General features: G+C 39.1%; 1 protein-coding gene across 1 annotated transcript in view; it reads left to right on the top strand.

Annotated features, from left to right (window-relative positions):
- Window positions 1-11,972, top strand: part of LOC130912125 (interleukin-17 receptor E) — a 29,104-nt gene extending 17,132 nt beyond the window's left edge. Inside the window, exons 9-17 of the mRNA XM_057829978.1 lie at window positions 4,983-5,049; window positions 5,267-5,448; window positions 5,530-5,577; window positions 5,971-6,016; window positions 7,777-7,928; window positions 7,998-8,063; window positions 8,140-8,191; window positions 8,277-8,384; window positions 9,842-11,972. Coding sequence (XP_057685961.1) covers window positions 4,983-5,049; window positions 5,267-5,448; window positions 5,530-5,577; window positions 5,971-6,016; window positions 7,777-7,928; window positions 7,998-8,063; window positions 8,140-8,191; window positions 8,277-8,384; window positions 9,842-10,587 — 1,467 coding nt within the window. The 3' untranslated portion in view covers window positions 10,588-11,972. The remainder of the gene's footprint in view (window positions 1-4,982; window positions 5,050-5,266; window positions 5,449-5,529; window positions 5,578-5,970; window positions 6,017-7,776; window positions 7,929-7,997; window positions 8,064-8,139; window positions 8,192-8,276; window positions 8,385-9,841) is intronic.
- Window positions 11,973-16,656: the final 4,684 nt, after the last annotated feature.

The following is a 16,656-nucleotide window of genomic DNA, read 5'->3' as shown; positions in this document are numbered from 1 at the left end:
TTGACCCTACCATTATTAAGTGAATTATTCTCATTATGTTCAGACTTACGTACATTTACCCCTTTTTCTTGTTGAATATACCAGTTCATTGCCTCCCCCCGACAAACGCACGTTTGAGTGGCTGATTATTAGACCCCCCTTACACCACCCTTCCAACACCAACGCACACACACACAACCTCGACAGAAATACATGCTGCCTCCTCCGCCCCCTCAAAGTGGAGGGATATAATACAAGTCCTTTTTGGCCAGCAGCAGCAGCAGCAGCCACTTTAAGTATCGTAAATTCCGGACTATAAGCCGCTACTTTTTTCCCTCCATCAGTATCCTGCGGCTTATAGTCCAGCGCGGCTTATTTGTTGATTTATATGGGTTAATAGGTAACACTTTATTTGAGAGCGGCGTCATAAGACCGTCATAATTATAACACTATCAAGGGCATTAATGAATGCTTATGACAGATGTCATTGTCATCCGGCAAACTATGTCACTAAATCCATTTATGTCCAGCTTGGATCTTTTAAATCAATTTAAAAGTGAGATAATTTGCCGATTACACAAAATGACATCTGTGATGTCATAACTATAATACTCTTATGGCACGACTGTCAAATAAAATGTTACTAAATACCATAAGTAGCAATTAATGAAACAACTGGAACAGCAACTGAAGAAATAATTGGCACATAAAATGGATTTTGATTGTTATTTACATCTGTAGCGCAGCAATGCATGCTAGGAGGCATGTTGGACAACAACAGTGTTGACGGCAGGTGGCAGCAGTGGTTGACTGTCTCTCCAAGGGAACAGTGATGTCCAAATGAAGCTTTTTGAAGCAACGGTGGTTCATTTGGTCTTATGACCGTCATAATTATGACATGACACTATCATGGGCATTACTGAATGCTTATGACAGATGTAATTAAGTGTCATCCGGCAAACTATGTCACTATCTCCATTTATGTTCAGCTCGGATCTTTTACATCCATTCAAAAGTGAGATAATTTGCCGGATAACACTAAATGACATCTGGTATAAGCATTCATTAATTATCATAACAGTGTCATGTCATAATTATGATTTTCTAGTGACAGTTTTATGGGGCCACTTTCAAATAAAGAGTTACCAAATACCATCTCTAGCAATAAATGAAACTGAAACAGTAGCTGAAGAAATAATTTGCAGAGAACATGAATTTTGATTTGTTATTTACATCTGTAGTGCTGCAATGCATGCTTGGAGGCATGTTGGACAACAACAGTGTTGACAGAAGGTGGAGCAGTGATGGGCAAACTAAGCTTCTCGAAGCAATGAAGCTTTTCAGCCCATTGGTTCAAAGCTTCATGGTGGTTCATTTGGTCTTATGACAGTCTTACGGTGCCGCTGTCAAATAAAGTGTTACCGGTTACTATCTTTTGATGTAAATATTCCATAATACAGTGAGGAGTGCTGCGGCTTATAGTCCAGTGCGGCTTATCTTTGAACAAATGCTGTTTTTGTGTCAAATTTGGTGGGTGCAGCTTATAGTCCAAAAATTGTGGTAATATAAAAAGATTTTAATGTTGTGGACGGTGGCGAACACGCCACTAATTTTTCTAATGACAGTCCGACCTGCATCAGAGTTAGCATAGGATTAAACTGTGTGAACCCTGTTAACCTGCAAAATTCGAGTACACTGCAAAAATGCAGCTCCTTAAAGAGTATGAAAACACCTTGGGGAATGCTAATATTCCATCATTTATCCATAAACGCGTGCCTTTTGGATTCATATCATGCCAAGAAAATGATAGAAATTTGGATCGATTGTCAAGCTAAAACGACCGGTCCCCGAGATCCCGGAAATCTAGCATATTGTGTGCGTGACGTGACGTGTGCGTGTCACAACTAGGAAACACCCGGCTAAGCACTGATAGGCGGCAGTGATGCCAGACAATTTTGTTTCTAGTTGCAGCGACGAATCCGACGTAACGAACCTTTCTTTGGTGTTTTGGGTTATCAATTTGAGCCCAAACGAAAGCCAATGCAGCCTAATGAAACGATCATTTAGGGGAGCAGTCAGACTGATGAAACACAGGCAACAGATTGTGTGGGGAACACCAAATGGTTTGTTTTGCATTTCTTTTTGTGAAGCTGATACACCATAACCGCAAAAATATGTATAGAATCATTATCATTTTCGCTCTGCCAACAGACACAAATATGAATGGGATTAGAGGATTTGTTGTATATATTTTACGAGCGATAACTTATACATGTGTCCAGTCCTATATCCAATGCGTGATATGTTTTTTATTATAAAAGAGTACTCACTCTGGCCATTTCGAGCTTGGCTGCTCCCCTACTTTGCTTAGCCTGGGGTGGTGGGGTGGTCTCATCAGTGCCAGTCATCGTCCTCTTTCTTGATATCTCGGGACATTTAAGTGGCTGCGCGTGTATGGTGGGCAACGCATCTGCTTTCAGCAGCAATTTCTTAGCAAAACCTGATTTCATTTGTCCATAGTTCGAATAGCTTTCAGGTGTAAAATGCGCACCATACAAAACCATGCCGGAGGCTGGGTCTGTAAAATTAGTCCTCTTTGCACGGACGAACTTTACTCATTGTCTCTGCGTAGTCCAGCTCTTTTTCTCACGTTCGGGAACTCATGGGTACTACATTGCGACAAATGGCTATTTGTACACCACATAGCATGACAGGTTTGAACCATTTTAGCGATTTATTGATAAAACACGAACGCAACTCTCTCGTCGATAAACAACGATGGCACCTGCCTCGACCTTTTGTTTCCTGGCCGTGACGTCAAAGCCCCATTCGGCTGTTTCCGGAATACTTTCGGAAATGTTCGTAATTTTCGATCTATTTTCGATAATTGCTCATAAATGTGATTTTTTTTTTTTTTTTTTTTTAACTTTATCAATATTTGTTATCTTGCCACATAACGGTTCTATTGATATCTCAGAGCCCCTTAGTAATATCATTCTCTTTAAAACCAGTTAAATTCCCTTCTTTTCAGCGTAAATCTAATCCCATAATTGCTCAACCCACTGATGCACTTTAGAGATGAAAATAAGGGAAAAGAAGATGAAAGACAACCAATTGTAGCAACATATTACTCTTGTGGTGAAGGACAATGTAGGCTAACAAGTAGTTCCATGTATAGGTTAAGTAGTATCTCCCCGCAGCCTCCGACCCCCCAAAAAACAACCACTGTAAACTAGGCCTGTCGCGATAATAAATTTTAGTGGGCGATAAATTATCTCATAAATTATTGTGATATGCGATATTATTGCGCCCCCCCCCCCAAAAAAAAGTTTTTGAGCGTTTATTTATTTATTTATTGTCATCATCATCGGTATCATTGACAGTTGCAAGATGTGATATAAGCAACCCGAAAAAACCGAAGACAAGGGCTGACGAGAGAAGCATATGCTTATCAAGTCCCGTCCCCTTTTAACCGATTTACAATAACACAGTGAGAATACAGTATATATTAATAGATCAAGTACACCCATTTAAAAGCAATAAATGTTTACTTTTAAATTAAAAAACACCTTTTAAGAAATCACAACTAAAAACAATTGACCATGCCTCTTTCAAGTAAAAGACAACAATATTAATACCGCACAGAAACACATAATAAATGTCTTTTTTTTAGGAAAAAATAAAATTGCACTTAATAACTGAAGCATATAGGCACAGAGGTATAAAGTTGCACTAACAGTAATTGCACTTCAACAACAACAGAGAAAAATTGACTAATTAAGTAGCAGTAACAAAAATTTGGCCCCCAAAGGTATCAAATATCATTTAACAGTGGTAAAACGGTCTCATTTCTTCAGCAATGTAGTGGACTTCACTTTCCGTGAGGGAACGCTATTTTGCGCGGTGTCGTCTGTATTTCTCACATCAAGCGAATACCTCTAATTGTCAATTAACATGACAAGGAGGCAGTTTTCTTACTAAGCAGTGAAAACTGGAGAGGATGATAGTGTTTCAAATGAGCATGTAGATTTATTCTGTTGGCCATCTTTGTTGAAACAACCTCCAGAAACATTTTGCAGACTGGTTCGTCCTCTTCCTCATTCCGCTCGCTCATTGCTGTGTGCCAACAGTGCACTCGGCCCTGCCTCCAGCCATTAAATGACGGTCACTCAAACTCAAATGTATAAAACGAACATACCCAGAAGTCAATAAAACAGAGTGGCACAGGGAAGCTGAACTTTAAACAGCGCTGTCAAGCACGTCTGCCACACATCTGCCGCAAGCGCGTGCGTCACGCGCGCTCACGCGCACACACGTGCACGCGAGGCGATAAATCGCAGCTGGAAAATTACCGTCTTCATTTTTATATGCCGCGCGATAAATGGAATTATTGCATATTGCGACAGGCTTACTGTAAACTTCCTTTAAATAAAAAAAGGGGAAATTCTCCGATTTTGAAAAAATGACTTTCTCCCATGAAAAATGTTGTCCTTTTTCATTTTTACATAGGAAACACATCAGCATATTTGTGGGAAATGTAGCCCTGACCCCTGTTCACCTAATCTGTTTTTTTTTTTTTTTAAATTAATGCCCTTTCCCCAGAAAAATGTGTACATGCAGGTTATGCTGCCATAGTATGGTGCTAAATCAAGGCCAAAAGTACTGTAACACAACCAAAACGTTAATATTTGAACTTGAAAATATCAACTTTGTAACCGAAAAATAATAAAACGTTTTTTTCGCTTTTGAAAGATTCAAGATAAAAACTCATTCAGTTTCAATTTTATTTTCCAATTGTTTCTTTCTTTTCAGATTACAATACTTTTGGCCTTGATTTTGCACCACATTATAGCGTCCCTACCAATGTTGAGACCAAACCTACACCCTTGGCTAACAAGTTGAAGCCATGCAGTTTGAACATTGACTGACCCTCTCATCTACCACTAGATAAAGTACATGTCACGCATGTAGTCAACGATTGCGCTTCTGTCATGTGTTGACAGGTCTACTACAACTATGAAGACCCCCCACGAAAAACGGTGTGCCCTTTACAAGCACACCCCCTGCCAAGTGAGTAAGCTGACAAACGCTCATCGGCCACCATTGAGATCAATAGATGTCCAATCCATTTTGATTATAGTCAGCCCTCCTTGTTTAAATGGATTGGACATCTCTCGCCATCATTGGCACTAAAAAATGACCATTAACTTCCCGACTTCCTTGTTCAAAAGGATTAGATCTCTATTGCGGTCAATGGCATCCAATGAGTGAATGTGCATGTGTGCAGAAGTGGAAGACGTGTGGCTTTCCTCCGAGTTGACCCTGTATGAGTCCAGTCTGACGTTGAGCGCCGAGTGTCCCGCCCGAAACTTTCCAATCTTTACCTCCCTCTGTTGGAGGATTCAGCAGGACTTCTGCACCCCCATCGCAAACTCCACGCTGCAGGCGCGGCAACAAGGCCCAAACCTGGTACTCACTGCAAACAAATTGATTGAAGTAGGACTATTTACGGTCGAATGATGAAGGGCAGCTGGTGTGTCCCTATTGCAGGTCTACAATACGTCTTTGGTGGACAAACACCCTCGCATGTGCGTCAAGGTGAGAAAATGGGAATGAAGGAAAACCTAGGCGAGTACAATTGGGATTAATATAGCAATAAATTGGGAGTGAAAAATTAAGCGGTTAAACTTTTTATACCAATCAGCACTTGGAAAAAGGAATTGTATCTGCAAGTAGCACCATAATGAACAGTGTTAAAATGTGTTAATGTGGTAATTGACAGTAGTAAGTTGACTACTCCTGAACTTGTATTATCACAAGAAAAACTAAGAAAATACTACCTTTACAGGATTAAAGTCCACATTTTATATGAAGAATTAAAAATTACACAGTCGTATGATCGTAACAAGGAAAAGACAAATTATATGAGAAAAAAAATGAATATGGGGAAAATAACAACACCAATGCAGCAAAACATTTCTTTGCTTACAGTTTTCCCTGCAAGGCAGCCACAATATCTCTTGCCCCTTCCTGCCTGGTGAGTTGAAGACTTAAAGGGAACCACGGATAGAAAGACTTGTAGTTCTTAAAAGATGAACGCTAGTATGAGTTAAAATAATTTGATATTAAAACCCCTCTTGATTGTTTTCATTTTTATACAATTTGTAAAATTTCAGATCCCCATTGTTGTTGACATCGCAGGGCGGCGACGTCTTTGGACTATGCTGCCGAGCTTCCGGAGTATGACTAATGACATAAACATGTCATCTGTTCAGCCCTTTCAATTTGAACCTGAGAGGAACATGAATGAGCGGGACAGCAGTGTCAATATTTCACAAAACGAGCTGAAAAAGCAAAATGAACAGGAAAGACAAGACGAGAGTATGACAAAACCGGTATTTTGCCAAAATGTGCTATACCGGGGAAACGTCTACAAGTGGCAAATTTGACACCCAAAGCACCGTATTGGTCCAAATAAAAGACGGCCCTGATTATAAGACGACCCCCTGTTTTTCAAGACTCAAGTTTGAAAAAAGACTTTTTGAACACCAAATTAATTTTTCACAGAAAATAATTACAGTATATCTGAAACAATTGATTATAAGAATATATTTGAGAGAAAAAGCATGCTATTTTGCCTCATTCAAATCTTAGTATCTGAACATTTAAATATGTAAACTAAAGTGCAATCACATTCGTAAATGAATGGCTTCTGGCTTTTGAAATGAAATGTAAATAAACCAATCTATTGTGATTAAAAAAACAAAATTGCAATAACTGCATTCACCGTAAATGGTTGTTTTGGCCTGGGGAGTCAAGTTCAGCATTCACTTCAATGATATCTGGCGCCATCTAGCGTCGTGAATGGGTATAATGTCTAGACCCCGAATATAAGACGACCCCCACTTTTTCCTTATTTCAATGCAAAAAAACACCGTCTTACATTCGAGCCAATAAGGTGCTACCCTGCGCTTTCAGATTGTTTTGTTTAGATGCATACAGGCAGAACTAAAGATGCCTTAAGAAAATACTTAAACGTAGTAATATCAAATAAGGTTGGTTTAAATACCCAATGTGACTAATGTGGTCAACAGATCAACAATTTGCTTTAAAGCTACCACAAGACAACACAATGGTTAAAGGTATGAGAGGGAAACACATGCAAAAAAAGTATTTTGAGGCAATAAAAAGGTAATAAAAGACTCAATAAAAACATAAATAGTAAGAACTCACCGCTTTTAATCGATGTGCGCATGTGTTGGACGTCTTGCCACGTAAAAATACACGGCAAGCAACTCAAGGATCGAGAATACAAACTGTCAAATGGCACTAAGTCGATATCTAGTAACCTGCCTAGGATCGGTTTAAAGAGACTTCCAATGAGCTGGAATTGATGTAGGTACGACGTCGGGAACTCATCCCACTGCCCTGTAACAAAACAATCTGGCCAGCAGCAGAATGTGGCAAAATCATGCCAGTTGTCATACAAGCTTCGCTTGCTAGTAAGCACAGCTATTCTCCCAGTCCAGGCTAACTACATAATCACCCCGAGCATCCATTGCGCGCATAAAACATGGCGCCCTCTGTAGGTCAAAACATTTACTAAATATTATGCATTTTTAAATCAATGGAAATATTCTATGTGTTTCTAATAACATATTTTAGTAAAAGAGAACAAATGTTGCTCATTAGAGCTACAAGTCTTTAAGTCTGAGGTTCACTTATTGACGCTAACAACTTCTCAACTTCTACCTTCTCTGTTACTTTCAACGGTGACTTTTTCCCCTTTTGTCACAGACATGTCATTGTGGCATGTTTACCTGGAGGCCCACCCACGCGCCCTGCTTGTGTACATTAACTCTTCAGTCCCAGCCGTGTTCTCGGCTCAGCTCTGCGTACAGACCGAGAGGGGATGTGAGTCCAGAGGGCCTGTCTGCTCCATCCAAGCGGTGAGCGCTGAATACAAGATGTGGTTGGGAAGCCCCCGAAACACTGATTTGTGATGAAATGTTCCTCAGAAAGCGGCAACAGTGAGCCAAATAAGCGTTCCTCTTGACTCCGTGGCGATGCAAGCATGTGTTCAGGTAACTTTACACGAGTTCCGTCGCCTCCTATGCAACATCACTTTGATTTTTCTAATCATTGGTTGATGTTGCGTAGGTGTGGCGGACTTCTCCTGCCCTTCTTGGACAAAGGATTCTGTGTCCCCACTGTGAGTGCACTTGTGATTAAAATTCTGACAGCTACTTGCTGCCGTAGTTGACTCGTGCAATAATGTGACCATCTTGTTTGTGCAGACCATCGTGAGCGATGGGGTCTACAAATGCTGGCAGCTTTGATTCTTCTTATTCTTCTGGTGTATTTAGTTGTTTTTATGCACTCTCTCATCAAAAAAGGAGCAACAGGTGAGTTTTGTCCATTTCCTTGCATTTTAAATCTGGAAGCATGTAGCTGTGGTTCTAACAAACATTTGTTTTTTTTCATTATGCATAGTATACTGCATATATAAAGTATATAAATATTTTTAATATTTAAATGAAAAAAAAAAAAAGCATAAAAAAAATTTTTTTTTTACCCAATGTGGTCCCACCTATTAAGACAGGAGTTGCTAAATGTGTTTACCTTACATAACTCAAGGCAACTTGCAGTTTCTCCCTGTGGTGTGTTTTACTGGGTTCTTTGCATAAGCGGAGTTTAAGGTTGGGGTGAAAAGTGTCATTGCATGTAATTGACGTTCCTATATCTATAAAAGTTGTAAAGCAAGACAACAAAAATGAATGAAATGAACAAAATAAACAATTTTATAATGGATCAAAATTATTTTTCGAACAGATCATGTGACTAGCACCTTAGACGGTCATTTGTTTTCCATATTACCGGTATTTTCCCCCCAAAAAATAAAAAATAGGGGAGGGCAATTTTATTTTTCAAATGATTTTTTTCTTTGATTGAAAATATATATATATTTTTTTTATTGAAGCAACTTTTGGGGGGATTGAATGATTTAGACACAAATGTCCTACCTATAATATGGGCCAAAAACAAAAAGGATTGCTAAAATCAAAGAAAACTTTTTTAAATGAAAAATTAAGTTTTTTTCTATAATTGAAATTTTTCTTTTTTTGCTTGAAGTGATTTTTTCTTTTGAAAATATTTTTTTTGTATGAAGCAGTTTATTTTTTGATTGAATAATAAAAACACAAATGTCCTGGCCAAAATGATGCCTAAACACAAAACATTACATCAATCAACAACAAAAAAATTATTTCAATCCAAAAAAATTCAAATAAAAATAGCTTTCAAATGCATTTTTTTTTTTGTTTCAAATTTATTTTTGCATTCAAACACATTTTTTTTATTGACGTGACTTTTTTTTTTTTAAATTGAAAATATACATTTTGATTGGAGCAACTTTTTTTGGGATCGAATAAATGAAGACACAAATCTACCTCCAGATGACTCCGCCCAGGGGATACAATTTTTGACTGAGGTAACTACATTGGCACGACACCGGCGGGTGTTCCATATTCAATGGATGATGATCTTGGCGAAAAGTATTGCTGTCCTGCCAGCAGCCTGATTTAGAATTCCCCTCAAGAACGATGGGAAACAACGCTCATTTTCAACTTATTATTATAAACATTCTTGTAAGTTAATTTTATTGCCGACTTGTGTTTCGGGGTCATCAAGATGTTGTGATTCCCCCCCTGCACTAGAGGAAGCCCACATACCACTGGTGGCACACTTTCACGTATGCAAATGATCCAGTTCAGTCGTATTCAGCCACATCGCTTGGTGCGACGAAGGCCGGAGGTATATCAGAAAGCAGCTTGTGATTTTCTCCTTCTTGTCCTATGTGCAGATTGGTTGTACATCCAGAAGCCGGTGTTGCTGGTGTGTTCGTCAGAGCGTTCGTCTCACATTTCAGCTACTTGCGCCCTGGCTTCTCTGCTTCGGGGGGATCTGGGCGCCACGGTCCACGTGGCCCTGTGCGCCCCCAGCTCCCAAAGGCAGATGGGCGCTGGGACCGGTGTGGCAGATCTGGGGCCGCTTCCCTGGCTGTATGGCCAGTGGGAGGCCGTACAGGAGGCGCGCGGAAAAGTCGTGATTGTGTGGAGTCCCGAGGCCAACAGGACGTATGGCGAGTGGAGGCGGTGTACGCGTGGTAGCGAAGATGAGACACGTGAGCGTTTCAAATGTGATGTTGGGCGACGAGAAAAGCTTCTGAAAAATGATGAAGAAGAGTGGACATCGCAGAACCTGCCTTCTGGTGTCATTGAACCAGTGTTGGAGGCTGCTCTGGCCCGTCTGGAAGCAGCACTGCAACAGCGTAAAGGCGTGGATGCGGCGTTCGTCTACTTCCGAGCCCTCGGAAGCAGAGATGACATCCCTAAAGTCTTCCGTGATGTCCCCCGCTATTGCTTACCTCGGGATTTAGGTGGCCTCATCCGGGAGCTTGGAGGACCGACGAGAACAAATGGGACGTCTTGGTGGCGCTGCTGGCCCAGGCTGGTTGACAAATGGGTGTCCACTTGGCTGGCTCGGCAGTTGGCCCACAGACTGCGGACACAGCTGCCTCCTGTGCAAAGGCCAAAAGGCCAAAGGTGATGGCTCGAATCTCAAAAATCCTGTCAGGTTAGATTCGGAGAAAGCGGTAGGTTTTGCAAGCAGCCAATGAGGATTCAAAGCGAGAGCTTTAGCAGTTATGGTTGGACTGTTTGTGTTGTGGTCAGAACACCTTGCACACAAAGATTCTGGTTTGCATCATCAGTCTCCAAACAAGACTTTCAAGTCAGAGATCTCAAGCGATCAGACGTGTGCTCACAAAAACCAAGCACTAGCACTTCCGTGTACGTTTATCATATGTTACACAAGGGTTTTCGAAGGGACCAGCGGTAGGAATGTTGTTGAAATGGCGATGTCATGAAAACTGATTTGCTTTGGAAAATACTGTCTAACTTGGACACGATGTCACAAAACTCTTAACAAACCTCAGATCAAAAGATAGCCTAATAGGATCATTTTCTAAGACTCAAGATCGTCTAGCGTTTGTTGACCTGGATCGAAAAAGTGCTATATGGTATTGGGACATAAACAGCTAGATTGTCTTACATGTAGCAGCCCCCAAATAGCGCTAGCTTGTCTACGTGCATGAAGTGATGAACCCTGCTCGCATGTAGGGTTGCCACCTTTCAGAAATAAGAAAAACAGGACGCCCCCCTGGCGCCCTAAACTGTACAGGCAGAGAAAAAAGGGACACCTCCAAAACTCCTAAAATGCATAGAGATGTATCTATTCATTTTAGGGCTGTCAAAATTATCGCGTTAACGGGCGTTAATTAATTTTTTAAATTAATTCCGTTAAAATATTTGACGCAATTAATGCATGCACTGAATGAGCCGCTCTCGCATTGCCTCAAACAGATTTCAGTGACGCCGTTAATGGACATTAAGAGTGAAGAGAATGCCACCGGCCGCTTGGGGGCAGCGCAGCGCCGTTCCATACTAATGTTATTCCTTCTAATAGTGGGAGAATTAGTAGTTGTGAGACGTTTATGCTGTTGCTTTGTGCTCCACACATATTTCGGTAAGTTTGCTTTCTTTTAGTGGCAATTATGTGTCTCTTGTTGTATTTTGGGTAAGATATGCTCAGAGATATATCTGTTTTAAAGGCGAGTGGACACAGGTGTTCTTTGGGCTGCACCGTTGTTGTACCGAAATCTGCGATCCGTCAGAATCTGTGACGAAGGAGGGCGATGTTGCCAAAAGCAAGGCCGACAGCAACGACGAAGAGGAAACGAAGAAGAACACTTACGCTAACGGCGTGAACTGCTACGTAAACGAGGCTCGCTACAAGTTGCGAGGCTTATTTTCCCTTTCACGGTATTAACGTCGTGACATTCGATCATGACATCGTTACTAAGAAAATGCTTTAAAAGTTTTGGATATTTCATGTGAATTTTTGACATTGTGAAATAGTCCGCTGTAATAAATTGCTATTATTCTTCATCATGAAGAGGTTATTATGTAAATATCCCATTAAATAAATTACATAAAATGTATGGCTTTTGATGTTGTGAAAATGTGCGCTTTTCTAAATTAGGTACTGTATTCTATTTGTGAAATTATGGAATTGTCTGCTCTTATAAATTACTTTCATTCTTTTAACTTATGACTCTTCCACACATGCACTCACAATTTTAAATGCATAAGGATAATGATATAAATATATGCCGTAGTCTGTGATTGATCTCGCTGTATTTTCCTTATGCTGTTGCCCAGCTCATCAAAGACAAATCCTTACTAATCTAACATTTTTTTTTACAGTCATCTGAATATATAATACCTCAAAACGACCTCCAGAAACTATATTTTTATTGTCACAACCTCTGGTAGGTGCAGACGTGGCTGTCAGAAATAGTGATCCTCCCTATTGTGTCTAAAATGAAGTCACCACTAAGGCTCTCTGCTGATTTTCTGCAACCCCCCCCCCCGCCCCCCATACTACATCTCCTCTCAATTGGACCCCCAGAGTACTAAATATCACAGGAGGATCACAATTTCTGATAGGTGTAGATGTGGCTTACAGAAATTGTCAGCATCAGAAAATGTGATCCTCCTGTATTGTGTCTAAAATCAGTCAAGTCACCCTTAAAGCTCTTTGCTGATCTAATGACAGACCCCACTTCCCCTAGTACATATTTTTTCAATTGGAACCCCAGAGCTGAAAATTGGGTTAATCGGCTATCGCAAAAGTGCAAGTGTCAATGTTACAGCCCCACCTACAGTTGGGGAGGATCACAATTTCTGACAGCCACATTTGACCCTATCAGAAAATGTCATGATAAAGTGTACAGACTTTGGGGGTCAAATTGAGACAAGATGTGGTAGGGGGGAGTAGGAATAGTGTCAGGGGATCAGGAAAGAGCTTTAAGAGTGTTTTTGATTGTTCTTAGACACAGTAGAGGAGTATCACTATTTCCGACAGCCACATTTGCACCTATCGGAAAATGTAATAATTAAATATACACCCTCTAGGGGGTCCAGTTGAGAGGATATATAGTAGGGGGGAGTTGGGATGGTGTCAAAAGATCAACAAAGAGCTTTAAGAGTGACTTGATTGTTCTCAGACACAGTAGAGGAGTATCACCATTTCCGACAGCCACATCTGCACCTATGAGAAAACGTGACACTAAAAATATGGTATCTGGTGGTCGTTTTGAGGAAACATGCATACAAATGACAGTAAGGGAATGTCAAATAAGTAAGGAATTGCCTTCGATGGGCTGGGAAATAGCATAAGTAAAATACAGCGAAATCACACACTAACTACCGCATTTACATTTATATCATTCATTGTCCTTATACATCGAAAATTGTGTATGCGAGAGTGTGTGAGGAAGAGTAATAAATTCATAATGTAATTTATAGGTGCGGATAATTTCATAATCTCAGAAATACAATACAGCAATGTAATTTATTAGAACACACATTTTCACAACGTCAAAAGTCATACAATAAATGTAATTCATTGAAGAGGATATTTACACAATAACCTCGTCAGGAAGAATAAGAAGAAAAATCGCAATTTATTGCAGCTTACTATTTCACAATATCAAAGGTAATCTATTCAAGCAGAAATGTTCGAAACATCAAAAATTCATAATATACTGTAAGATAACTACTTTATGTGATTTTTTGAAGCAGACATTTTCCAAATGTCAGCGTCTTGATTAAATATCATGACGTTTATTCGGTGAAAGGGAAAATAAGCCTCGCAACTTGTAGCGAGCCTCGTTTACGTAGCAGTTCACGCCGTTAGCGTAAGTGTTCTTCGTTTCCTCTGCGTCGTTGCTGTCGGCCTTGCTTTTGGCAACATCGCCCTCCTTCGTCACAGATTCTGACGGATCGCAGATTTCGGTACAACACCGTTTATTGGCATAAGCTTCTGCAACTCCTTCACAACAAACAGAAGTATCATTTTAGTGAAAGCACAACAAAAATAATATTGCTATCTCTCAAAAAAATAATGTTCACAAAAAGAAAAGCACTTCAGTCTGTAGAAATGAGGCCTATTCTCACACAGCTAAACAACAATGCAAAGTGAACTGGCATTACTCAGAGTTTGGTCACTCAGTTCTTATTATTGTTAATTTTATTCTTCTTCTTATCATATTAACTCTACTTTTGATTGAAAATTGTACAAATTTTATTAAAACGAAAATATGAAGAGGGGTTTTCATATAAAATTACTATAACTTGTAACTATAACATTTATCTTTTATGAACTACAAGTCTTACTATCCGTGGATCACTTAAACAGAAAGAATGTTAATAATGCCATTTGTGGATTTATTGTTATAGTCAACGAATACAGCACTTATGTACAGTATGTTGTATGTATATATCAGTCCCGTGTCTTACCTTTCCATTCCAACAATAATTTACAGAAAAATATGGCATATTTTAGAGATGGTTTGAATTGCGATTAATTGCGATGAATTACGATGAATTAATTTTTAAGCTGTAATTAACTCGATTAAAAATTGTAATCGTTTGACAGCCCTAATTCATTTAATTTCCAGTTTCGGATCGTTCCTTATTTTAAGGGACAGGTGGCAAACCTACTCGCATGTGAGATAAAATATCTTGCGTTGAATGCCGATTGTTCCTTCTTTCATTTTGGAAATATACAAGTTTACTATCCCAGCTACACCCCTGTTGCAAAACAAATGTTCAAAGGTAAAAATGGAAAATATTGCATAGAAAAACGTACATACTATAGTTTGCGACAGCATTTGTGATGATGAATTTGTTGTTTTATATTACAATTTGGAGATAATATTTGTCTTTTTGAGTAAACGAAGGAACAGTCACAAAGCCAACCGTTTTGTCAAATACCTACTTAAAAAGGACAAAAACGGTGCAAGACGAAAGTAAATTAAAGCACTTAATTCAGACATGGCGTCCATGCATTGATTTCACAGTACAACAACAGCTGCAATTGTTCTCTTAATCTTAAGCAACAGCATTTTGGTTTTTAGAAGTCACTCGTACAAAAATGTCAACTTTTTGGGGAATATGAAGAAGTACGATCCACAAATGAACCGAAATGTTACAAGTTCATGCCTCTTCACATGCATCCAGCCACATGTATTATTATGATTATTTTTTTTAATTAACTGCTGTGGTAAGTGGCAAAAAGAAACTACAGGGTTCTCAACTCATGAAATTTGAGTAAATAAATACATTTTATATTGATTTGATCTTAAAATAACCTTCATATTTATTATGTTGCATTAAATAGATGAGTGATGACATCAAGCTAGTCAGATACCACCAGTTTTGAATCATGACTCAACCACACTGATAACTGATCTTTTTGAACCCCTCCTCCCTTTACTTGTACAACCCCTAGCAAAAAGTATGGAATCACCAGTCTCGGACGAGCACTCACTCAGACATTTTATCATGTAGAACAAACTCAGATAAAAAGCTTGAAAAAAATAATGAATTACCGGTAGTTCAAAAGTGCAACTCTTTAGCATTCAGAAACACTAAAAGTAATGAATAAAAAAACATTGTGGTGGTCAGTAAATGTTACTTTTATAGAGCAAGTGCAGTGAAATATAAGTGGAATCACTCCATTCTGAGGAAAAAAATATGGAATCATGAGAAACAAATAACAATCAAAAGACATCTCTAGTATTTAGTAGCACCACCTCTTGCTTTTATGACAGCTTGCGGTCTCTGAGGCGTGAACTTGAGAAGTATTCATCATCAATTTGGTGCCAACTCTCTTTGTTTGCATATGCCAGATGAGATTGATTGGATTGGTCTTTCTCCAAGGAATGATTTGACAGTTTTTGCTCTGTGGCATGATGCATTGACAAACATATTTTCAATTGAAGGGATAAGAAAGCTGTCAAAAATTTCAATGTAAACTTGTGCATTTATTGAAGATTTAACCACAGCCATCACCCCAGTGCCTTTGCCTGACATGCAGCCCCATATCATCAAGGACTGAGGGAATTTTGATGTTTTCTTCAGGCAGTCATCTTTGTAAATCTCAATGGAACAGCACCAAACCAAAGTTCCAGCATCATCGCCTTGTCAAGAGTCAAGAATCTGCATTGGATAAGGTGTCAAGAGTCAAGAATCTGCATTGGACAACGTGATGATGCTGGAAGTTTTGTTTGTTTCTCAAGAGTCCATTTTTTTTCCCCCTCAGAATGGAGTGATTCCCATATTTCCCTGCACTTGCTCTATAAAAGTAACATTTACTGACTACCGCAATGTTTTTTGTTGATTTCTTTTAGTGTTTCTGAATGCTAAAGAGTTGCACTTTTGAACTAATTCATTATTTTTTCAAGCTTTTTATCTGAGTTTGTTCTACATGATAAAATGTCTGAGTGAGTGCTCGTCCGAAACCTGTGATTCCATACTTTTTGCTAGGGGTTGTATAATTTATTGGATAATACATGATGGTTGTATTTCTGTTTATTAAAAATAAATAAATTAATATAAATAAATTATGTATGTATAGATAATTATTATCTAATCTAAACTGTGCAGTGGGCAATAAAAAAATAAAAATGTTAAATAAAATGAATTCAAAGATTCATTTTGAAAAGAAAATCAATAGTTAATAAAACGTAAATTCAAAAAAGCTAAGAGT

Source organism: Corythoichthys intestinalis, chromosome 2, assembly GCF_030265065.1.
Source record: "Corythoichthys intestinalis isolate RoL2023-P3 chromosome 2, ASM3026506v1, whole genome shotgun sequence".
In the NCBI taxonomy this organism is placed as follows: domain Eukaryota; kingdom Metazoa; phylum Chordata; class Actinopteri; order Syngnathiformes; family Syngnathidae; genus Corythoichthys; species Corythoichthys intestinalis.
The sequence above is the reverse complement of the archived record's forward strand: the minus strand, read 5'-3'. Positions and strand labels throughout refer to the sequence as shown.